The sequence below is a fragment of the Astatotilapia calliptera genome, chromosome 12 (assembly GCF_900246225.1).
Source record: "Astatotilapia calliptera chromosome 12, fAstCal1.2, whole genome shotgun sequence".
NCBI classification, from domain to species: domain Eukaryota; kingdom Metazoa; phylum Chordata; class Actinopteri; order Cichliformes; family Cichlidae; genus Astatotilapia; species Astatotilapia calliptera.
The window spans coordinates 33,706,218-33,731,945 of NC_039313.1; the positions used below are offsets into that span (position 1 = coordinate 33,706,218).

Here is a 25,728-nt window from a genome sequence, read left to right on the forward strand (position 1 = left end):
GGAGTGTACAGAGGAGGCCTGCATTAAAAATGGTGCAGTGGAATAATAACAAGAGTGCTCTCTTTGCTGTGGATTTTGCCTCAGGCAGTGCCTTGGGCCACCAATTCTCCTGTGGTTCTGAACAGATGAGCGACCAGACCATGTGTCCTTTACTGCGCCGTCTAAATATTCGAAACTGACTTTTTTGCACCTCACCTTATTTACTGCGCTAAATATTTAAAATACAGTGCAGCGACCTTTAAGCAGGATCCGCTCTGACACCTCACCAACTTGTTGATGATCAACTTGTGCTTTCAAATTATCTATTACTTAATAAAGTTATATTAAAAAAAATAAAATAAAATCTTTATTGGATATTTGATGCAGGTCTTTCATATTTAAGCAGCTGGTGCATTTTAGGCAATGCTACAGAGGGCAAAATATTCTATTCATTTATTCTATTCTGTTATGTGTGCTGCAGATACACTGACACTTTTATAGTGACAGTCAGTGAAGGATTACAACGTAGCAGGATGAACAAAATAATAAGTAAATGTAATGCTCTTTTAGTTTTAGGTCAGCGGTCCCCAACCAATGGGCCGAGTCGTTTGGTACCGGGCCGCCAGAGTTGAGAGTCGGGTGTGAAATTCATGGTTTTCAGGGTTTTTAATCGTTGTTATTTTATCGTTTTTATCATTAACTCTGTTTCCCTGGGTCTTTTCCCATGTGTTATGAATAAATCTTCTTTTTTTGGTACCGGTACTGGTTTTATTTTGTTGTATTTATCCGCGACACCTTACGCTGACAGATTAACTTTGCAATTCGAGGAAAAAGCATGTGGGAGAAGTTTTCACAAATCATTAACAGGGAACTAAGAAACGCTCTGGTACTGCTGGGAAGGCTTTACTTGACCTGTTTCAGGTTCCTTTAAACTGTTAGTAATGTGCTACATGTCTTTAAACCTACACAAAGAAAAAGGTCTTTTTTTGACTGAAAATGAATGAATGGTAACTTTAAGAGTTGAAAACTGAAGATTTTGAATGAGAATCAGTTTTCTTCCATCAGGAAGCATCACTGGAAACGCTGCACGCCTCCGTAGCTCGGCGAAGATGTTCTAGGTCCCTGCATGTTAACTAAGCGCTCGCGCTGAATGGATGAGGGGAGAGGCTAATTTAGCTGACACCATCAATCCGTGATAATGGTGGGCAGGTTGTTAATCAAGCTGGAGGTGTGGACCCCGCAGTGTGTAGGGTGGAAAGCTCCCAAGCGAGTTACACTGACGAACCCACTTCTCCCTCGGTCGACAACGCCGGACATCTTTAACGCACCACAACCCAACCATAGTGAGCGAGGCCTTTTTTTCTCCTCCCTCTCTGAGACACTGACTGCTAATTTACCAAGTTACTGTTGAGTAGGCAGAATGTGCTCTGACACAGAGGCATAAGTCATAGATCCTCTTCTCTTTTACACACTTTTATTTCCATGAAGACGACCAAAAGAATATAGTAATTGCGTGGCCAAATCTATTAAAGTGTTGCTCTAATGATTAGTCACTCTGCTGCTCGCAGAATATGAATCTATGGCTTTTTCGTTAGTCAGTTGTAAAGTTCATTTTAAAAATGTTTAAATGCAATACTAGCAATTTGATTATGGAGAGGGGGGGTTAAAAGGTTTAAAAGAATTTAAAGAGGCAACCCAGTAACTGAATAATTGAAAACAGAGCAGGCTGTCATTTAACTTTTCCACAGTAAAAGCCAATGAGTGACACTGAGGAGAGAGCTGCAGCTGCTGGTGGGTCTGTAGTTATGTTTGAATAAATGGGAGCTGAAAGGGCAGACTGTCACAGGGCTGAGGGATCGCTCAAAAACAGACACCGCTTCCCAGGGACACCGGTTGAACGGCCGAAGGCTCCTTCCCGCCGCAGACCTCTGGCTCCGCATTGGAAAAAGTTTGTCCCCAGGCTCGCTATAATTCATCAGAAGGTAGGCCTTCTGTGACGCTAAGCTTTGGTGATGCGATGCAGCTGGAGCGGCTGACAATGGTGACGCTAATGGCTTTCAAACTTCCCTTAAAGATGTGAAAATTGAGGAGGGTGAATAATTTACAGCAGAGCATATGTGGGGCCTGTCACCCGGCATCCAGGAATCATCAGTCTGTATGTGTTTGTGTGGCAGAAGTTCTGAAGCTCAGTTGATGGGAGGGATCGCCTCACGAAGCCTGGACAGCAGATGAGAGAATGTGGTCCAGACGAGACAACCGCTATTGCTCTAAAAATTGGCTCCCCGTACAAAATTGGAATATTGACCGGCTTCTTATAACCAATAATCCAATTTGGTGATAATACCAACTGAGAGCACTTCTGATTGGTACTTTCAGCTCCACGTACATTCCCTCTCGTGGATGGATCTTATTAAGAGACAGGAAACAGGGTTCGCCGCTATTCTAGTCTAGAAAACGTGGCAAAAAGATCCCCAAAGTCATGTAGGAAAGGGATCTGTTTACCCATCGTTGAAGATCAAAGGTTGGACAGATTTACTGAGACAGTCAAAAAGGCTTTTAGAGAAATCTGCATTAGATTAAGGGAATATAAAATATTCTACCAATTTTACAGTTAATCAGAAACACCAAGAAAAAAAGTTAAAAGAAAGACCAAACTCCTGGACAAACCTGACCAATGGAGACGTAAAGCAGAGATGGGTGACATATGTGCACTCGCACCAGGTGACCTGCACCTACAACAGGTTTGAGTGAATTTGAACAGAGAGCATTGGCGCTGTTAAGTATAAAGTGCCCTGGGCTGCTCGATGAGGTTGGCCCAGGCACGGTCGGTCGGGTCCAGATCCAGATTCAGATCATGTTACAACCAATCAACAGACACGAAGCAGGCCTGTGCTGCAACATGAAGGGATATTCAGACAATAGGACATTTCAATCAAAACATCCTTATACCCCCCGGGGAGCACACGGGGTGACGGTGTTCTTTGCAGCAGCACGTCTTATTTATCCACCAGCATATCAGCGTCACTGCACCTGCTGTGTAAAGCAGCTGTCACCTCCCTCTTCAGGTATTTTTTTTTGTTTCCACCATTACTGTGAGAACACTTCGTGAGGAGCACCAGTGGGGTGTGCGGGGTCTCCTAATGGGGATGCGCATGGAGGGCTGGAGGAGGGAGCATAGAGTGTCAGCAGATGCCAGAGTTTCAAGCCTGATGCCACAGCTGTCAGCACAGATGACGCCTCTGCCGTGAGTGCTCCCGCACAGCTCGATGACCGGGAACGCTCTGATTCCTGGACGCCAAAGCTAGATGTGGTGCCGTGTGCCCCGGGACCCCAGCGGGACAAGAAACCGCAGCTGAGGACCTCAACTCAGTCGACTGCTGTATCTGAAATATGTTCCCCAGCAACTTATATCTGTGAGGCAAAAACAAAAATTCAAGCAGTACTCGCGAGGACAAGGCCCCATGTGTAACAAAACATGGCTGGAAAGGGGGAAAAGGATTGTGCGATGAAATGACAATTCTTCTCCGGCTGAGTAGAGCCGTGTTAAAGGAGCATCCTTTGCGGCGGCAGTGGTGATGGAGCAGAAGCAGACAGATGGAAGGAGAAGGAAGTTTCTGGGCTCTGGAGTTCCACGCAGGTGGTCCGGGGTGCAGGGATTGTCACTGCATGGTGAATTATTTAAATGGAGAGCACGGAAAAGGGAACGGCTGCATCTGTCGCACATCCTTTTAAAGCCCCTCCAGCAGATGTGTTTACTCACCACCCGTACCAGCTAACTACTTAATGGGTCATCATCGGCAGCCAAGAGTTAATTAAGCAGGCCTTTTGCAAATGGCGGGTACGTAACATCAGTGTCAGCTCAGGTCCTATCAGGTGCTGGAGACCTGTGATGTAGGGCGTCCGCTTCATCTTTTTACAGGCTGAACCAAAACATTGTGTTTGGCTGCCCTGAGCTCGACTCAGGAGAAAGAACCTGGACAAAGTCCAGCAGACGCTTTGAAATGCTGAGAAATCCTCAAAGCTTCTCAAAACTCTATAAAAATATAAAATATATGCATGACTTCACAACTTTATCTGTGCAGTAAAAAATTACAGACGTGTCAAATGACCTTTCTAAAATTCTTAAGAAACCTTTTCAACTTCAGGCTCCTTCCTCTGTTCAGTTATTGCAGTGCTAAAATATTCAGACAATAAATAACCAGCTCTAATTATGATCTAATATCATTTTATTTTATGCAAAATGGCCAAAATGATCTGTCAAATTTCCAAAATATAAGAATTTATGTTTTCTTTTATATTAAAATCACTGAATTCTTCCCGGTTGAAGAGATTTAAAGGTACCTAACCATATAACCTGGGATCTGGGATTTTTGTGGCATTCAACTGAGAAAACAAGGATGAATCTATTAAATCCATCAAATAATGACTTGATCGATTTATCCACAATCAAAACAACTGATAGTTATATAGTGATGTAAATGATCTTTTTTCTCCCTTATAAAAACATGAAAAGATCTTTTTAGACTTTATAGATTGAAAATAAAACAGAAAAATAACCAATTCCATGTACAAGCAGTACAACAAACACTGAGGGTTGTTTAAATGCATGCTTCTGTACTGACAGGTCTGCAACCAAAAAACTTCATAGGATATTTTGACTGTCTTATAGATTTTTACTCGCTGAAACCAGGAAAAATATTTTTAAAATTCCATCTTGTAGGGTCTACCTTACAATATAAAGCGCCTTGAGGCGAATGTTGTCGTGATTTGCCGCTATTTAAATAAAATTGAACTGAATCTCGATAGGTTTCCTTGCAAAACTCATGCTTTTAGTGTAATTAAGTGCATAGTTTCCCTTAAACTGAAATCTGGTATCTATACTTGAGTCAAAGTATAGATACCGGGGGGGGGCAGCAGGTCCTATCAGGCTTACTTTGCTCATAGTGGAAAGTAAGGAATCTCAGAAAAATTATGCATGGTTACTTGTAATAAAAATTGATTTTTTTCACCGCTGTTGTAGTTTATTTAATGTAAACTCCTCCTGTTTTGCAAAAACTGTACGTGATGGATGGAAATGGAGATCATTTTTGGATTCAGCACCCTAAAATTCATAAAATTGACCAAAAATATGTCATGCAACTGAAAATAATTTTTTTTCAGACCTGTGTTATTAATGCATTGATGTATGTTTTTGCATTTAAATGCTGTTTCTTAGAGTCTGTATGTGTATGCTTCCATCTCTTCTCTGTAGTTTAGGCCACTGTTTTTATAAAATATAAAAAAATGAAAATATCATGTTTTCATGAACACTTTAGATTTTTGACATGAGCGGATTAACTGAGGTGAGGTTCAAGTTGAATCGGTGTAGTTACGGCATCGCCGCCGTCATACTGTATTATACACAATCTCATTTAGAGCTGGAAGACCTTCAGGAGCCAGCGGCACTCATAATCATACATTTTTGATTGGATTGCAGTCAGCAAGGACATTAAAATCTGTTGTTCCATCTATAATGCCTTAGCGATCATCTGCTATGGTTTGGGATTATAAGAGATGCCGTTAAAATCAAACAACAGCAACGCGGGCTGGAATGAACGCGTATTTGCACTGTTTTCACTCGAGTGTTTGCGGCTTGTATGTATGGGGTGTTTGTCTCTTCTACACTGTTTACTGCGTCTTTACGCGTTTTAACATACAGCTAATTTACAGACTTAGGAGTTGATTGTTTGCACAAAAGACTTTTGAAAAACTGAGTGGAAAAAAATAGAAAATGTGCACGAGAGAAACCAAGACTTTAATCTTTCAGTAAAACTTTAGAGACGTGTGATTTAAATAAAAATAAGAAGAAAACAAACAAACACAGAGACCTGAGCTGCACAAAAGAAGCTTAAATTCTCCAGAAAAGGGAAGTTTGCTTTTTTTGGGGGAAGATTCTTGATGTGGGTAAAAGGGGAAGTAACTACTACAAAGGACGTGACCTTATATATGATTCACCGACTGAGTTAAGCTTCCCGAATTCAACATAAAGCTGAAAAACAAACACTGAGATCTGGCATTTATCCTACACAACATTCCTTTCTTTCCTTTGCCGTAACAATTTATAGGGCAGCATATTGAATCTATTTAGATTGTCCCTATTTGTAGACGCCAGCGCGATCCTGTCATTGAGACTTCACACGTCTCTTCTTGTCATCGTGCCAAGATGAAAACATAAATGTATCTATAGAAACACAAACGAGCTGCATATATCATGTCATATGTTTCTGAGAACATGCTTCCTGAAGACACTGCTGCATTTCCACGCACAGTGAATATTTACAGCCAAGAAAGTTCACTTTTGTTCATGCTCACCAAGTGTTATGGCAAAAAAAAAGAATATACTGAAATATATATATTTACCTTGAATAATTTTAAATGTCTTAATTAAATTAAAGGTGTGCACGGAAGCATAACCTCTAGCTGACCTCGCCTTTGCATCATATCTGGAGGTCTGTTGTGTTGGAGCTCTGCATGATATACACATGAACCTCTGCCTCATCAGGTGTTGAGCAACCAAACTTAGCACACAAGTACATCTTAGGTCAGTGAGGGGTTTCATCTCTGATGATGTCATCATGTTACCTAGGCAACTACTTAAAATGTAAAAAGTAAGGAAGAGATGTAAGAAAAAACCCTTCAACCTTTCTGAAGTGAGTGAGCCAAAAGTTAAAACGCTGTTTCGATAAAGAAAGTGTGTAATAAAAACATCAAAGCCACAGCTGTGGACAACACTGCACACATGACTGACACATATGTCACCTGTCATGGTAGGTGATGAATCTGATTTTCAATTCACGATTACAATAAAATAATTACACTCAGTAAAATTGATCTTTCTTCTTCATGACTCGAACAAAAAGATTTAAATAGAACAGTTACAACACTATGATGCATTATACTATATCACATAAAGCTTTCTCTGATATTTTAGCATCACTGTTAGCAGAGATTCCACTGTTTGTGACGGCTTCTCCATATACGACAATAAAACAACGTCCTACTTACTGTCCGACTTCATAGAGCTTCGGGGCGGGGCACAGCAGATAGTCATTACGCACCGTGCTCGGCTTCTCAGCTGGAAGAAATAAAAAAAAAGTTTTATTATTAACTTTGCAGATTGTTTAATGAGGTAAGTACGGATTACGCATTGTAACACAGTATCTGTTTATGTATCTGTGCTTGTTCTGTCTACACAGTCAAACATGAAGGAAACCCTCGATCACCACGGTGTAACACAAAGCCAGTTAAACTAAACTGTCCCGTTAGAAAGTGTAAACCATCACGAATCCATTTCACCTGCTCTGGTGTGATTTAAAACACAACAGGTCCACTGGAGGACCAAAAGCAAGACAACATTTTTGATGGTGGTGGACACAGACCATTGCTCTCTCCTCACCTTCCTTACCGATTGTTCTCTAGTTCTGGTCTACTGGTGACACAAGACGGTAACTGCGTCCAGTACAGGTTGGGTTTGCGGTCTCGCCCAGTATAGTCTCAACAGTGTGCAGCAGAGCAGTAGTTACGTAAGGAGAGCTGGAGAGGGGCAGCATCAATCCAACAGTAAGACAGGTATCTGCTGCTTTGTGAGAGGAGGAACAAAAGCAGCGCTGCCAGAGCCCCACAGGATGACCTCCGCTCATGGTGAACCTGCCAGTTCTGGGGTTCTCAGGCAACCAACAGCCTTCTGTGAGCCTCTGTGTTATCCTCCTAAGACCCGAACTCTTCCACAGCATGCATTTTTAATTTCTCTTTGATATTTGGGCTGATTGGGGCCCGATGAATGTAAAAACAAAGAATTACCAGATTTTTTTTACCTTATTTTTGTTTTTAAGAAAAATCAGAGCCACATATGAGGATATTCGTTTAAAATTTCGATAGAACAGTAGCAGTATAATGTCCTCGTAAGTGGATATCAGGCCCTTGTAGAGCAAAATTGAGTATTTTGGTCTACATAACCCAAAATGTGATGTCCACATATGTGGACGCCAGGTCCTAGGAGGTTAAATAGACCTGTATCTTTCCCATTTGAATAAAAATCAGTGATATTGTCACATTTTAACTGACTTGTGTTAATGAACATTTCTTCTACGCTCAGGATGTTTTATCCTATGAGATTTTGGAACTGGGACTCGATTGGGCACAAAATAAAATAAATGATTGGATTATAATCTGAGAGCGTTCATCAGCACAGGTTGACAAAAACCTGAAGCGTCTCCAGTCACAGAGGTCACTCTGATGATTGAAACTTGTTCCTCCTTTTCTACAGAGGGATCCAACTGGTTTGAGTGAAGCATCTGCTTCACATATGTGCTGTGTTCCATAGCTGCCATGATGCTTGTCCATAATTATAAGGTGCCCCACTGTTAAAAAGGTCTGGACTGAACACATGCAAAAGCCAGTAAGGGAATAAATAGCCCCAAGTGGGCGAATGTGAGACAGCCTAAACTGAGAAAGGACTAACAGGAAGACATCTGCTAATGGCCGCTTCCTAAATCAGATGAATTTATTTTTTAAAGGGAAAAAATATGTTCCAAGTATTTTAGTCAAGTTGAAATGTTGAAAATCAAAAATAACTTGACAAGGATGGAAGTGTTGTCATTGGCAGTCACCGATCCCACAGATCCCACGGCCAAATGAGAGCTTTAAAAGATTGGCTCTAGGTGCCAAATCCCGTTTGCTTCCTAAAAAAAGGATTTCTTATCAGAACAGACTGCAAGCACAAAATAAGGAGCGCGGTGACCTACTGTACATCCCCCCCTTCCTTCTGTTGAATTCAGATCATTGAGATGAGTGAGATAACAGACATGTCCGGGCCGGGTTTGTTTTGCCATTTCCGACCTCTCAGCGAGATGAAGATTTTCCAACACATACTGTATTCCATGTCTGTGTCGCTCACGTTACGTCCTTAAAAGACAATAAATCCTCATAGGTTTTCCACTATAAATGAACACACATAAGATCCATTCATAGCAGTGGAGAAAGAGGGTGGAGTGTCTGTTACTGCGAGTGTGGCTCTGGGGAAACCTTTAATCAGAGTGCAGACAGCTATTTCAGGATGCAGCGTACAAAAACGTTAACCACAATTTGCTGAGATCAGTGCAGATGGAACACTTACTGTTTGCTTTTAGGGCATTGCTGAGATTTTGGGTTAGTCTGCAATTATTATTGCAAGTTTTGGGTTATTTTCCAAATTTTGGGAGGAAAAATGTCCACAGTGCACATTCTAAGGTTTGGTGGTTGCTTTGTTCTTTCCCATGTGCGCCTTTTGTCCCATCTGCCTCTGCTCTCTTCTCTTTCCCCTCTAACAACAGATGGAAGCCCGTCTCTAAACCCAGTTCTGCTGGAGGTTTGTTCCTGTTAAAAGGGAGTTTCTCCTTCCCACTGTCGCCAAGTGCTTGTCCATAAGGGTTCATATTATTGTTGGAGTTTTTCCCCATCACGTACTGGTTTTTACTCTGCAATATAAAGTCCTGTTATTGTTACTGTTATCTGATTACTTTTTCAAGTAATGAGTAATAAGGGATTACTATTGCAAAAAAAGTAATTAGATTACTGTTACTTTCCTGTAAGCACGCTACGTTACTGCGTTACTAAACTGTGATTTTGTTTGTAGCGACATTCGTGGTAACGGATGTGTGTAGCTCAACAATGGATAATATGTAGTGTGGGAGAGAGAACGAACATGCCGCATTTAAAGCGTGGAAGTAATCACATTACTTTGAGTTTTGATTCCGTAAAAAGTGACAAAGACATTAGCGTCCGCTGTACACTCTGTGTGGGAAGAAAACTTCTTTTTACAGCGAAAAAACCCCTAAACTAAACATCGAGCACGCTGCCACGGGAATGTGAACTTCACAGAAAAACCCCCGGATCCCCCCACTGACATCACCGCTGTGGCGCCGGGCAAACCTCCACTCACCCCACTCCTGATAAACAGGTGACAATAGATTTCAGAGCGACAGGACTTTGATTTTATTTATTTTCTGCTGTTTTACTTGCAACTATTTGAAAGAGTTTAAACACAAAAAAATATTTTACTTTATATGCTGGAATATGCAGAAAATAGGGTTAAATGTTAAAGAATGTCTTCAGGTCAAAGACTGTTGCATATAATTTAATTTTTGCTTAATGCAATGTGCATAAAATTAAAAGATTTAAACTAAAAAAAACAATTTTTAAAAAGAGGCTTTTTCATGTGATTACAGTTTTATGATGTGAAAAAATAGAACTGGGCTGAAAAGTCTATTGCTTTATGACACACTCAGGTTGTGTATCATGTTTTCAAAAAGTAACTAAGTAACTAATTACTTTGAAAACAAGTAATCAGTGAAGTAATGGGATTACTTTTTTAGAGAAGTAATCAGTAATTAGTTACTAATTACTTTTTTCAAGCAATTTGACCAACACTGTTTGTCAGCATATAAATAAAGATGACATTTCAGGAGACGTGACGTGAAAACATGGTCCTGCCGTGTGAGCAACGGGAAGATTCAACTCAATTTAATTTGGAACCCTTTAGTCAGAAGATTGGGAAACATATTTACTGGAAGGAGCAAAGAAATACGGGTCATGCAAAGAAAATATTTCTGTACAAAAAAGACTGGATGGACAGATTGTGGTAGACAGCCACATGATATTGTCTTCATAATAAATTCCTTTGCGGGCATGCCGACTTCCTCTTTATGATTTTCGACTTCCCTGGTAGTTTTTTTAAAGCCATGAGCGAAATTTAAACTTACGACACTGTAAAAATACAAATCTGAGCAAATATTTGCAAAAGTTTTAGATGTGAATGTGTTGACAGCTTAGCTGCAACGATTGCTCGGTTGTGCAGGATGTAATGAGCTCGTCAGGACATTCTGGTCACTGGTAATCATGATTATATTGGACAATGTGGCTTCAGCAGTTCATTAACGGGGAGTTACTGTCCTATGATTGGTACCCGTGTTGTATATTTAAGAGTCATTTCAAATTATTAATCAATAACTGTGCAGAGTTGAATCCTGCATGCTCACCATCAGTTTACAGCACAGACCAGTCCACTTAAGTCCACCCGAAGGAACACAGAGAGTTATGACATTAAACGACTACATGGTGTATGTATATAAAGCTTTTACTCTGGGTTTTCTCCACTTACTGAAGGTTTGCTGGCCAACTATGAAGCTGCAGACGACGCCCTCATTGCTGCGTCCGAGGGCAAAGCCGTTCCCTCTGAGGACGATATCAAAGGACTCTGTGGAATGTAAACAAACAGCAGACAAGCTCGGAGGAGGAATTTTAAAAGTCTTCGCCTTTCTTCTGATGGCCTCTCATATGACTTTGCACTACCAACATTAAAGTTTTACTTGTCTGTGAGCAGGCTCGACACAATTGGAAGGATGTCATTGTTTCATTCAGCACATGTAAAAACAAAAAGATTCCTGTGGAGGATAAATCGACTTGAGTTCCAAAAACTTGATCGGGATTTACTTACGATTCACACAGACACTGGAGGGCTCCACGCTCAGGATCTCTGTGCACGATCTCTTTAATATCTTGAGGATAAGAGGGGAAGGGGACATGAAATGCAAACATTACTGCTTGAGGGCTGAGAATAAATACATCAAGTCCTGGCCGTTATCGACTCTGTCAAGTTTAGAAAACAGATTAGAGTGCAACACCTGAGAAATGTCTTGCTCCTCTGGACCTGCAGGCTAAAGGAGAGCGCTGAATATCAGCGGTGAGGAGAACAGGAGGTAGAACAGCAGCTGTGTCAGCTTTTATGGGAAAATTATGCAAGACTATTACTGTTCCTCACTTCGATTAAAAACCTCGGGGATCCTGCATTACCATATAAAGAGCCTGTGTGAGCCCACTGTCATGGAGCCGCACTATCGGCTATGATTCAATAAATCAACAAAGGACAAACTATGCAAATCCCAGTACACAGTCAGTAAAAAGAAGCATATTAACTGCAATATAGGACACTTGAACCTTTCATTTGATGTTGGGTTAAACTTCAATCTGAGAAGAGGAAGACGGAAGTGTTTACAGCAGCCTTATTAAATATGACGGTTTGATATGGAATTGTTAAAAGGGGAGAGGGTTGTAGATGACAGCTGGGAGGGAAAAGGATCTGCTGCTGTTCCTCTGTGCCACTATTTTCCCGGTCTAATTACTTCGTTGGCAGTGCGATAGAGAAAGAAAAAAAAGGGGGAAATAAAAAAAAAAACAACTGACTGTTTGCCTCCCTAAGCTTAAAATAATGGGAGGACCTCAGGAATTACACTGTTTTTCCATCTAGTGAAATTTTCCACTTGAAGAAATTCCATCTCACACATACAGAAAAAATTCACTCTTAAAGAAAATTTGGTAAATTGTTTGGGTTACAGGATCCACAAACTACATCCTCGGTGTTTTGAAGATATTAAAATATAAGCTTTGAATGCTGAGATTAGAGGCCTCCATTTGCTTCAACTCAAACAGCAGCTATTCATTTCTCTGGGATCTAGTGACAAACATTATTTACGGGCTGCAGAGGGAAAAGGAGGCAGACGTCCAAATACCCAAAGTCATCCAAATATCTCAGCCAGTGTTGTAACTGGCGGGGGTTTCTGCAAGGATGAGGCTAGTCTAATCACTTTCTGGAAATAATTAAGTGGAAAGGTTCATATGGCAATGAACTCTTTGTCATATGCATTATTTTGCAGTAAAGTGCCACAAGATAACAACTAATGGTGCAGAGTTTAACAGTCCAGTAGCAAAGGAAGTTACTGATAGCAGTTGAATTTGGGGCTTTCCCAAAAGGCCTGCAGCTCAGACAACAAAGGGCCAGTGCAGAAGAAATAAACGAGGGTGCAGAAACCCAACTTTGCTGAGCTTTTTCCTGCGAGTTTTGTCATGCTGGTCACAGAGGCGGGGTGGATCCTGCAGCAAAAGGCTGCACAGATGATCTCAAATCCTCAAAATCCAACAGTGAAGCAAGAAGGCCAACTAGTCAGGAATCCAGTATTAGTAATCAGAGAGGAATGCTCCTCGTTTCATTTGGATGCTGGAAGCGTCACTGCACTCAGCTCCTCTTCTGAGGGGACGAGCTTTTTTGTTGTTGTCCTGGACTTTCTCGGACAGGCTTTCAGACGCTTTGGATAACAGTTGGAGTGTCTCGAGACCACAAAAAACACGCACATGTGCCTTTAGTGGCAAGAGTGCCCTGTGAACAAAGCTCTCTTTCTGATAGAATAAACAGACTGAAGCATTTTCTTCAAAATATCAGTAATCATGTTCACCATTCACCCCAAAGTCTTTTATCTTCTGATCTTAACTGTTACAAACTGGGTGTCTGTACTTCTGACAGTTGACAGTATTCTTGGACTTACACATGAGAACATTTTCATCTTTGTGGTTACTCACACACACACAATAGTTCAACAACAATTACAGCTGCTTTCAATGAATCGTGGCTGCACATGCACGAGCGAGACTCTGCTAACAGCAGCTGCAGTGCTTAAATTAAAAGCTTTACATGTTTCTGTGTCTAAATAAACTATAAAATTAACACATTTATAAAGAACTGGCATGAAGTATCTCCGTATTACCTGTTTATTTTTGCATTCACAAGACAAAGGTAGAAAGCAGCACTTTCCTGTACATCACAGTCGTTTTAAAAGTAGAGCCATCAATCATAGCTCGTGGTTCTTTGCATCACACAGAAACAAGTCGCACCCTTTGGCTTTGTGTGCTTCCAGCTGCATGTCTGACAGCAACATTTAGCTCTGCTCTTTTTCAGCTCATGTAAGTCCAGCTCGGGTCAGAGTGCTCTGCAGGACTCTGGGCTCAGACTCATGTGAAAATGTTGCCATACAAACCCCCACCTTGGCTGACAGCATTCAGGCTAAAAGCTGCAGCACATGGAAAGTATAACTAACTGGCTGGCAGAGGATGAGGCGGCTGTTTGTGAACGTTATTTAAACACTGTTTAAGGGACTCTCGCTCTCTGAGGGCGACTCGCTGATTTCTGTGTCGCACTGGTGGCTTACACCAGCTTTTATTTTGAAAAATCATCTAAAAAATGAGAATTAGCTCTACTGAAGCCCTGCTGCTGCACTCGCGCCTTGTGACACAATAAAAAACACAGCGTGAAGCGGATGCTATATGGACAGTGACTACTTGTTCCCATCACAGCGTGTAATTTGCGACAGAGTGACTAAGACATTTCCGTCTTTGTGTGCAAAAAGAGGACACAACGACCAGTTATTTCCACAGACATTTTCCAAACAGCTTAGCAGGAAGTCCACTGAGGTTTTGCTCTAATTTGTGAGAAATGCCAACGAAGCCAAAGGAAACAACTTTACTCAATTGCTGAATTGACAAACAGCGTGCACTATGTTAGCAGCTGAGCTGTGCCTGCATACGGAGAAGAGAGGTTCAGCTGAAACCCACAGCTTGTTAGTCTACAGCACGAACGACAAAGCTACCTCACGAAGACACAAAAAAAGAGACGTCAGGCAAACTTACAGAGTTGATAATGCCTTTGAGAGCGTGGAAGCCATCTTTGACAGGAAACACATGGTCTTTGGTGTCCGCAATTTCAGCAAGCTGTTGGTATCACGAAAGAATGGAGTAAACAGGGAGCAGTGCTGATTTAACACGGCTTTCTTCTTTTTCTCTTTATGACTGAGCTCTGTCTTTCCCTTCATATTATGGGCAGGAGGAGACAAACAGATGGCATGACTGTGGCAAACACTTTGCTCAACTATAAAAAAAAAAATTGCAGCACAAATTGGGAGCAACATTGCCATTGTTTTTGACTTAAGTTCTCATCAAAGGATCGGTTACCAATGGTTACAAGGGACAGGCCACCATGTTGGAAGAGTGACAGTAAAAATGCAGACAGCACTGAGCATCGGTGACATTAGAGAGAAGAAATTCTTGACGTCACTTTACGATATGAGCACAAACTCATCATTTGCTACGGAGACAAATAATAAATACAATAAAAATAGTGTGAACGGTGTGAGGAGCCAATAACCGATTTCACAGCCAACAGAAATGGTGCTTTTACTCCACAGTTTCTAATGACAACAAATGCTCACAGTAAGCCTTAATAGTTACACTCCTGTGGTCTCTGTACTGCTTAATATAATATCCGGCGACACGCTAAATCAACCTTTAAGAATTTGCTATTCTGGCTTAATAGTATAAACACACTTTAACTATTCCTGTATGATCACACGTTCATTTACTGTGTATTAGTTTAGTTTCTGGTCATATCGCTAGTATCAAGTATTTGTAATGTAATTAACCTCAATTTAATGTTATTTTAAAGTTCAGAGTGGTTTAAATTTCCACGCATTCTTTAATGTTGTGAAAAACAAACACACGAGCCAAAAATATTAGCGTGCACCCTCTTTATGCACCCTCTCATTCCATTTCAAAAGGAAGCTTGTCCAAAAATAAAAAGTATGAAAAGTAATAACTGATCATGCGATCTAAAAAAAGAGTAAATATTTAAATATCATGTCCTAGAAAGTCATGTACAGTATTCCAACTTATTTTGGGAAAATAATGACCGACCACTGGGAATGAAACTAATATTACCCTGTAAGACCCAAAGCAACAAAAAACAGGCAGAAAATTCAGATTTTTTGGAAATGAGATTATAACAAAATCCAAATTTTTTTTTGTTATATCGTGCTCTGTATGATATATTTTTATTATATGTTTTTTGTATTACATTTGATATTTTGGGCGTTTTTGGCAACTTTTTGTTGTCAATGTTAATTTTAAAAAAACAAACAAAACAAAAAAAGAGTTTTGTCCATAACATTTTAAGATAATGGAAAGTATTGATCATTTTGATGAGATACAGGTCTCAGAAACTCATCTATCAAATATGCTACAAATGGCATTGTAGGGTTAAGATCAACACCTGAAAAGCGAGAGTGATTTAAGGTGAGAGAACTGGTCACACGTACGGGTGCAAGAAAAAAGCTTTGGATTAGACGGATTTCTGCACAGATTATTCATGAATTGTTTGGGTTTTTTTTTTTTTTTTTAATCTAATTCACAATAACATGCTGCAGGCTGGAAAAAAAGGTGAACCTTTATGCTTACAAGTTCTCCACAAGCTGCTTGGACTGAGGTGTTCCTAATAATCACAGGCATACAAAGTCTGGTTACTTTTCTTGAGAATAGCTGGGTGGCATAAACTAAGCTTTGATTACAGCAGCTTTCACAAAAGCACCACAGAGACGCGAGAAGCTGGAAAAGTCTACAGAGGAATTTCTAATGAAGCGAGTGTTTATTAATACAAACATAAAGTGTCTACAAATGGAAGAAATCCAGCGACACTGCAGCTGTTAGCAGTGGCGATCCTGAACAAACCAAACACTATAAGCTCAGTCATGAACCGAGGGGTTGTGTCTGCAGTAACTGACACAGACCAAAGGAAGCTTTGCAAATAAATACTGCAGCATCTCAAGTTTCAACAAATGAGACTAAAGCTGGGCTTTCCTGTACAGTGGAGGACTAAAGGAAGTGCGCTCTGCATGACAGAGGCAGCATCATGGTTTGGTTTTGCTTTGCTGCGTCCTCCTGCTCCTTGAAATCGATGTGTAAACACTGAATTTGCAATTTGATCGAGCTGACAGGGATGAAGACATCCCAGAAATATGGCTCCAGGTCCAAAGCTCCTCCACATCATCAAGTAGTTATATGAAGCATTCAGAAAGGCAGAGAAAGCACAACTATTTACATGTTAGAAGTATTTTCAGCTGGTGTTTGTCTATAATAACAGAAGAAGAATCAACAACATTTTAAGAGTAATCGATGCAGAAATGCTGGAAATTCCAAAGACTTCATATGTTCCCTCAACTGTACATCCGGTGTTCCCGGCATGAACTCAAGCTTTAGGTCACGAAGACTCTGTTCTCTGCTTTAATGTAAATTATTATTATTTTTTCCGACCACCTTCAAGCCTTTAAAAGGTGAAAGTTTGACAGCGAGAACATGTTTGGGTGTCCTACTACTTCACTTGGTTTTTCCACACAGGTAAAAGCACTGATGATGTTTACCTTTTCCTGACACTCTTCCAACACGCCAATGTGTCTTACACCAGAACCGGAATCACTGAGCACACATTCAGCGACAGACTCGTCTTATGTTTAGATTAAGACTAAAGCCCTCTTACCTGCTGCTCATCAAAGTCTTTGATACCCACACAGTAAACACGAGCGCCATATTTCCTCGCTTCGTCAGCCTGCAGTTCAAATAAATGCGTGGATGATGTGCAACAGGTTGAAATTTAAAAAAAGAAAAAACATCATGAAACAGAGTGCAAATAAACAGATGAACTGATACTTCTGCAAATGAATAAGTTAAAAAAAAGGTTTTTATTTTCTGAATGAGGAAAAATGCAGAGTTTAATTTTAAACTACGCTGAGGTAAGAAAGCAAGGGAAGGGGGGAGATAAGCTACATTTAGAGCTGTGGTCAGAATGAAAATCACCTGCTTTACAGTCAGTTCGTGAACATAAACTGCAAGCTTCCCGTCTGTCAGAGCCAGGATGATGCTGGAGGACTTGAGCGACTGTTGCTTTATCTGCTCGTTGGCCTGCAAGACCAGATTGGTGACGAACATTTTATCAGATTTGTGTTTTACGATTACTTTACAAAGTAAAAGGAGAGAAAACTAACCTGTTCGATTCCCTTGTGCATATACGTTTCACCTGCTGGAGTCACATCTTTCAGAAGCCGCAGACCTTCTTCAATCTCGTGTCTAAAAATGTTGACGATATAAAGAAACGCTTAGCGGCTCACGCCACGTGTTGACACCGAATCACATTTCAGCGTGTTCTCTGGCAGCACTGATGTGTAAAATGTCTTTACAGCAGCTACATGATGACACTCACTATTCTGACCAACATCGGCTTTGTTGACTGCAATATCATCATTACAGTTACGCTACTGTTCTTGTTCTTCGCATCAGTTTTGCTGTTTGGCTTAATGTTCAAAGATAACAAAGACATTTCCAACATCTTTAAAAACCACTTATTTTATTCTTCATAATAACAACTCTCAGCATCAGCCATGTTCCAAAATGTTTCCAGTGCAGATGCCAGTGTCTTTTCACGTCATCTGTGCATCCCCTGTTTTCTTAATCTGATATTAATAAGTATTAAAAAGTTTCACTTTCCAGAAATAAGACACATCACACTTTTGTCTAAAGTGTTATTTATGTCATTTTTTAAAAATAGTGCTAAATTTAGATATGGTTTTGATGACAGTGCAGATAAAAATACGACAGTAAACCACTTGCCAAATTATTTATACCCTAAAGTGGTAAAAACCAAAAAATAAAAGACACTTAAAAATGCTTTTATTATTATTTGTCAAAGTATTTAATATTTATTTAAAGAATTGGAATTCAGATCAAGTAAATAAACATTTTCCTTTTCTTGGGTGAGAATGTTAAATCAGTAGTTATCATGCAGATCATTGATCCTCACATTTAAGCTTTTTAGGATGATGAAAATGTGAAAATACTCAATTCCAACATTAATATATAAAACCCTTCTGCAATTTTAATTAAAAAAGAAGCAGTTATGCATGAAGTTACAGTTACCACTTCATGCATAATGCACCTTATATATGTATTTACATGTGCATATACATATATATACATATATATTAGGGGTGCAACGATACACAAAATTCACGGTTCGGTTCGATACTTTGGTGTCACGGTTCGATATTTTTTCGATACAAAAAAATGTTCATGCCTTTTTAAATTTGTCATTTATTAAAATTATAAATATAGATTTTAACTCAAACGTACAGTTTTTAAATTTAATGTTGCTGAAACAACAAAGTAATAAAATAATAAATCTGATCGAGAAATCCCTCATCTTTGGAAAAGAGAGTTTATTACAGAGAAATGTCTCTTTCCAAAATAAAAGCTATACTATAGCTTCTTCTGGGCTATATTCTCAGCAGCATATTAAACATATCAGGTCCCCATAAGGAGAATCCTGTGCTAACAGCTGTCTAAATGACTCGGGTAAAGTTTGTAGCATGCTGCTTGTTGTTTTTGTCTGCTTCCACTTGTCTTTGCACTAGGATGATGTCGGAGTAAATGTGCAGTCATATTCGTTGTGTTCCCACTAGTGCTGTCAGCGTTAATTTGAAATGACGTTAACGCCACAACACGGCAAATCTCCGTTAACGAGCTACCGCGGATCGCCCCGTGTATGGGGCTGGACGGCGTCAACACGTTAACAAGCTAACTGCGCTAACGCACTAGTTCCCACCCATGTAATTGAGCATTGCGTGGCACATCCGACATACTGTTTTACTTTAGTCCATGACGCGCTTACCTTCAGGGTCATACCTCACATGAAAACCAAAATAGTTCCAAAGGCCAGATCTGAATGAGGGTGGGGGAGGTTCAATTTGCCATCTTGCAACGAGCTTAGCTTCTGTCTTGCTAGCTTGTGCTGCTCTCAGTGGATCTGCGCTCGACAGTGCAGCCTAGGCAGAGTAGTCGAACGCAGATTCACTGAGCTCTCAACACAGACAGCATCGTCAGAAGACAAGTTGATAAAATAAATTAAACATTTTGTATTGTTCGCTACATATGCGTACTGAACCGAAAGCACTGTATCGAACGGTTCAATATCGATACGAGTATCGTTGCACCCCTAACATATATATATATATGTGTGTGTGTGTGTGTGTGTGTGTGTATTTAGTGAGTACAGTGTATGTGTATTTGCATATACATGTCTGTGTGCCATTTAGGGTTCACTCTGGTACCTTTCTCCAGTCAGAGGCAGCAGGACTTTGGCTTGGGCAGAGAAAACGATGAATGAGACTCTCATTCTCGGACTGAAAAACAGAAGGACATGGATTCGTTTTAAATAAACAAACAGAAGCAATACTCTAAATGTCTCATTTAGTTGCTTGTTTTAAATAATAACAACTAAAAAAAACCCTGTAATATGACACGTTTTATTATCCTGTACAAAAATCTGCACTTCTGTCCTTTGTCGTCTTTACCAAACCATCGCGGCCACAATCAAACACGTGAAGTTCTCAGACTAGCTGGGAATGTGTCAGTGTGACAGACAGTGTTATATAAAGCTTTTACATCAGTTCAGTTCAGTTAAAGGGAATTAAAGACGCATTAATAATGAACCAAACAGAAGGGGCTCTTTTAATGTCAACTAATATTAGTGGATGACTTAAAGCAGCTTCTGTGGGACTGAGGAAGTGATTAATAAGACAGGAAACATGTTGTGGTAGTGAGTCACGCATAAACACACGAACAAACACAAACACACACGCGCACACATACACAGGCGCAAATATAGTATAGAATCTATATATTTTGTACCTGTGACTTTTTAAGGGTGTTAAACGACACGTTGGACACTTTGATGTGTGTCTGACCAAACAGTGTGGCGTCAAGTGTTCGCAGTACAGCCAGCGCTGTTTACATTCAGTACCGCTCTGTCATCTCCGAGCACTCGCTCGCCGCCTCATGAATTATTAATAATTTATTTTTTTAAACAAACATGGCTGGTTTCTGAGTCCTGTACACACCGACGCAGGGACGAAGACATGGCTATGGTGACATTCCCCAAAACTGGGGGTAATAAAATTACATTAGAACTGTAATAAAAGACATAAAATGAGAAATGAATGAAATAGAATATATAAAATTACACATTTTCATATATAGATATAAGCTCTGACTAAGCTGGATTTAAAAAATGACAAGATCTGATGAGTACTGGGGGAATTATTTAGTTTTAATATTATAAAACAATGATTTCTCAATACTTTTATTTAAGCCAACATAAACTACAAGTGCATTTCTTCAGTAAGGTTTCACTATAAAATTCAGTTAACAAACTAAAATCCAAAGAAGCTCTAAGTAACCAGCAGCAGGGCGTGACACACTTTCACTCGTCCTCACTAGAATACCGAAATCAATCACAAGGGTGTGATGGGTCGTCGGTTAAAAGGAGCACGAAATATTGAGCAGGCAAATTAAATATACACTAAACCTTTAGAGAACATCTACAAGGGATTTTTTATTTTAAAAATACTAGTGATGAAACAAATATTTCTGCCAACAGCCACCTAAAAATATGATTACAAGGAAGTGGGTTTGAGAAGTGACCGCATTGAGAGACTTTCATGCTAAAGGTGGCGTTCACTGTAACACATTTTCCTGTTAAATTAGAATAAAGAAGTGCTGGAAAAATAGACATGTCAGCGTGAGGCTGGTGTCCTACGGTTTAACTTTTCGAGCATCAAGTGTTTGATGGTGTAAAAAAGACCAGACCACAGACAAACTGCGAAGCGTCCAAGTCAACTGAAAGACAGAATCATCTTACACTGCAAGCTTGACCTTAAAGTTTTTATCCTGCGCAATCATAAAGGTAACAGCGACGCGGTCGTCCTCATCATATGTGGATTCCAATCAGCGACACAATTTAGGGTGAAAAACATCGTGTAACCATGAAATCACAGGATGCTATAAGTAACTAAAGTAAAGATACTTCTGCGTCGCTTAAACAATACTCTGGTGAATACTCGATTACATGCACTCGGTTACTTCACACCTCTGCTACAGACAGAAAGCACACGGATGCCATCCCACAGAGCGAGTTAAACTTCAGATAATTAAGTGTTTCCTTCAGAGATCCGAAGCCTTCAGAGCATAAGGAGAGGTGCTGATATTTCTCACCCACATGACACATGGCCCAGTCGCGATCCTCCCCCGCAAAAATAGCACAATCTTTAAGCCACACGGCCAGATTTGGCAGGGAGCGGTAGCAGCCGTATACATCCACATCCTGTCTGCAAGTTTCGGGACTCATATGTGGACTAAAAACTAACCGCACGCAAGTCACGGATGAGAAATCGTGGGTGGTGACTTAACGTCGAACTTTAGGTTTTAACTGGAGCTTAAGATGTTATTTGTTACCTCTTTAGCAGTACTGGGATCTTTTCTTATTTCTAAGAAAGACTTGGGATAAAGACGCAGTTGATGCCAAGGACAAATCAGAGGGTGGTGTTGGGTTTTTTTTTCTTTGAGAATGGTGGAGAGGGGGGTGATGAAGTAGTCCAGTTTGCTCCACATGGCGGAACAGAAGTGCTCTTGGTGAGCGAGCATTGTTTAGCAGATTGTCCTCATCGCCTTCCAGTGTTCTTTTGCTTTACTGTACATTGTCTGCCTGTCAGCCGTTCTGTGGTGGAAGCAGGGGATAAGTGTGGAGCCGGACCCCCCCTGGTGCAAATGGCCATTCTCACAGCCCAGAAGACTGCTCCTCTCTGCCACCCACTCCCACCTGGTGCCTTTGCTATTTTCTTCAACCAACCACTTCATTCTGGCTGGGTCGCTACCGTCTGTACTGTGCTGGCAGGCGCCGTTTGACTCAAACGTTATGCAAGCTGAACGTTTCAAGCCGGTTTCTGCCGTTTTGTCTTTTTAATGAATTATGTGCAAGACGGATGCCGTAGATTCTGCACAATGATAGTTTGTAAAACAGGTGGGAAGTCATTTAAATCTGTGCAACTGGCTGGAAGTAACGGTGTGAGCGCTTGAGTGATAGACATTTATCCCATAAAACCGCCATGCTGATGTCAAACAGATGTAAAACAGAAGAAAAGGCCTTCTTTCATTTTCCCCAACTTATTCCTCTTTCTTTTTAAACATCCGTGAGATATGAGAAAGCAGGAAAATATCATACTTGCCTCACAAACCGGTCAGTAAGGTTCTTCACAAAGGAATATATCTCACGCCAGTCATTAGCAACGCTTCCAGACCTGAAAACAAGAAAACAACAGTCAGCTCACAGCTCATCAGTTGCAGCAGATTGTGTGCTGGGGAGTAAAATACTGTACAGTATTTGTGCTTTGTACCACAACCACAGTTGGACATTTAACACCAGCCACATGCTGGATAATTGTGCAAAGTCTGTGTACTACAGCAGCCACTTCAGCTGTTAGAATCCTCAAACGTTCACACGAGGCTTGCCTCTCTACAAATGTACTTGGCCAACAGATCTGAAATTTAACAGGAAGTTACCGGGTAGAGGTTGAAGCAACAGAATGCAGTTTAACTTAATCCAGTTAATTTGTGCAGTTTAGTAACGCGGGAGTTCTCCGATGTCTGACAGGCCCACTTCTGCAACCTTTCGTTACACAGACGAGCTCTACAAGAAGTGCAGAGAAAGATGGAATAAGGTGCGAGTGCTTGTTCTACTGTCTTTGTCTCATTAAAACTAATTAAGAGTTGGTAATTGCCAAAAACGACACATAAATTTTCCAAGGTGGGTGTGAACCTATAGCCCTTGGCCCCTCTCACCCCTCAGTAAGTCGGTCTGACCACAATGAACGAAGTGTGTAAAATGTGCCCTTGATGTAACGACAAAGAGGTAATTAAACCAATAATTACAATTCTATGTATGTACGGAGAACATAAAAAAGAAGAGTTTGACCGTTAGGAGGCTCATCTTTCATGCCACCTCTTTCTCCTCCCTGCTGCCCATAGACAAGGTCACACAGCGGAGGAAAGAGGCAAGAATAAAGAAGAGTTTTACTCTACTTTGACAACGCTGGTGACTCTGCATATATTTAAGTGAGTTCTTTGTGGCTAAACATTGGTTTAATAGTTAAAGGGATGAGAATCACCTCTGGTTTTTGTTGGTTTTTGGTTTTATAAAAATTATAATGAGCAATTTTGAATCTTTATTTGCATGAAGCTCCCAACTTAATCTACTTATGTGTTCATAACAATAAAGACATTCTGAGTGTTTTCTGCTTCGTGCATTAACATTTGGGTTTGCTCTTATAACCTGGCGCCAAATTTCACAAGATTAATTTGCATATCTTGATGCATGCTCAATCATCCAGGTTAGTAAATCTCCAAAAAGTTGATTCTGTTCATCTGGACGTAGCGTTTTGTGGGAGAAACGTTTCGTCTCTCATCCAAGTGACGTCTTCAGTCTCAGCTGACTGCAGGTTTCCCCAATCTTATAAACAGTACATTTGCATAATGACTGAAACCAGCCCACTGATCAATCCTGGACAGGGAGGAACGCTGGTTTGAGGGCGGAGTCAAGGAGGCCATTTACGTGAAAAGGGAAAGACCATCTCTGAAACGAGGAGGGGGCCTAAGGGTACATCTTTCGCCATCTTACAATGCTGTGATTGCAGTCATTCCCCAACTCTCTGTGAATGGGACTCATGGCCATTGATCAGTGGGTTTTGGTCAGTGGTCATGAGAATTTGCATAATTAAGATTAAGGAACTGACCTCCCAGCCCATTGTTCCTTCAGTGGGCTGGTTTCAGTCATTATGCAAATGTACTGTTTATAAGGTTGAAACCTGCAGTCAGCTGAGACTGAAGACATCACCTGGATGAGTGACGAAACGTTTCTCCCACAAAACGCTACGTCCAGATGAACAGAATCAACTTTTGGGATTTACTAACCTGGATGATTGAGCATGGATCAAGACAAAGAATAAAGTAACTTAACCTTATAACTCATCAGGACCTGCACAATACTGTCATGCAACAAAACTCAAAAAAGTGAGATGTTTTATCTTGGGTCGAGCTTTTAAACCAGCTAACCCTGCTTTTTCACCAAATCAGTAATTTCCATCTACTGTTTGCTCTTCCTGTGATATGGAGTCTAACTAGCGAGCGCTGCAGAGTCATTAGCTGATAGTATCTCCTCCTTCAACCTGTTTTGATTAGCTGGTGTGTTGTTGCATCTTCTGCAAGAATTTTCTTGCTTTTGGAGTTTGCAGAGGTCGCTCTCATAGTGTTGAGCTATCCTCCATTTTAAATAAACTATCTCAGAATGATTTAACAGGCTGGAAATACTTGAATTTTATGTTCATAAATCTTTAAGGCTAATACAGCTCCAGGTGGAGTGTGCTCTATCCACTGTTAGAAACCATTTCAATCAGTGTTTGCTTTTCTTTGACGTCACACTGAGGATGTACAGGTTGGTTGCCAAGTGTGAATGGAAAAAGATGACAAGTGAGGCTAAAAAGTGAAGCTAGTGCAGAAGTGCCACCAACCATTCTATCTAATGGCCTGCTGGAAGTCTATGGGAAAGTAGCTCTCAGTTCTCTTGCTCTGTACTTTCAGTAAACACTTTCCCGATGGGTTTTTGGACTCAACTGCTAGTTTATAAAACAACAGGAAGCTCACTTGTAAATGTTGGTTCCCCAATAGAGTCCAAAAGGATTATGATTTGTGTTACTGTGTGACTGACAGATGCTCTGAAAAGGGTTTTGAAAGAAAAAGGTAAGGCAGTGATTGCTGCCGCAAACATTACCGCACAGTCTTATCAGTTCAACCAGGAAATCCTGAAGTAGAGCCATCATAGCTGCAGAGATAAAGTAAACTTAGAGATGCTGCAAGCTGACAAGTAACAAACAGTAAAGTTCAGACCTGTTACATTTAAACTTGCATTTGTAAATCCAACGCATTTGGCAAATTTATAAAAAAGAAATGCTGAACAAGCAAAGATGTGTGCACGCTGTCATAATTGTGCCAAAAAACCTTGGTCATCATCCTGTAATTATGCAATTTTATCCAGGGCAGGGTGGGTCAAACACAAAAGGGCCAGGCGAGCAGTGTTTCAACTCAGCACGGTGGCACATGTCCAAGCCGTGGGAGGGTGGGATTAAAAACAGTTGCTGTCAA

The 25,728-nt window shown here is 40.5% G+C and overlaps 1 protein-coding gene across 1 annotated transcript in view; it reads right to left on the reverse strand.

Annotated features, from left to right (window-relative positions):
• Nucleotides 1–25,728, reverse strand: part of antxr2a (ANTXR cell adhesion molecule 2a) — an 82,118-nt gene that overhangs the window by 52,340 nt on the left and 4,050 nt on the right. The window contains exons 2-10 of the mRNA XM_026186377.1: nt 22,761–22,832; nt 19,809–19,880; nt 17,691–17,772; nt 17,503–17,607; nt 17,186–17,254; nt 14,512–14,592; nt 11,492–11,552; nt 11,156–11,251; nt 7,024–7,093 (exon numbers count right to left, since the gene is read on the reverse strand). Of these exons, the coding sequence (XP_026042162.1) occupies nt 7,024–7,093; nt 11,156–11,251; nt 11,492–11,552; nt 14,512–14,592; nt 17,186–17,254; nt 17,503–17,607; nt 17,691–17,772; nt 19,809–19,880; nt 22,761–22,832 (708 nt within the window). The remainder of the gene's footprint in view (nt 1–7,023; nt 7,094–11,155; nt 11,252–11,491; nt 11,553–14,511; nt 14,593–17,185; nt 17,255–17,502; nt 17,608–17,690; nt 17,773–19,808; nt 19,881–22,760; nt 22,833–25,728) is intronic.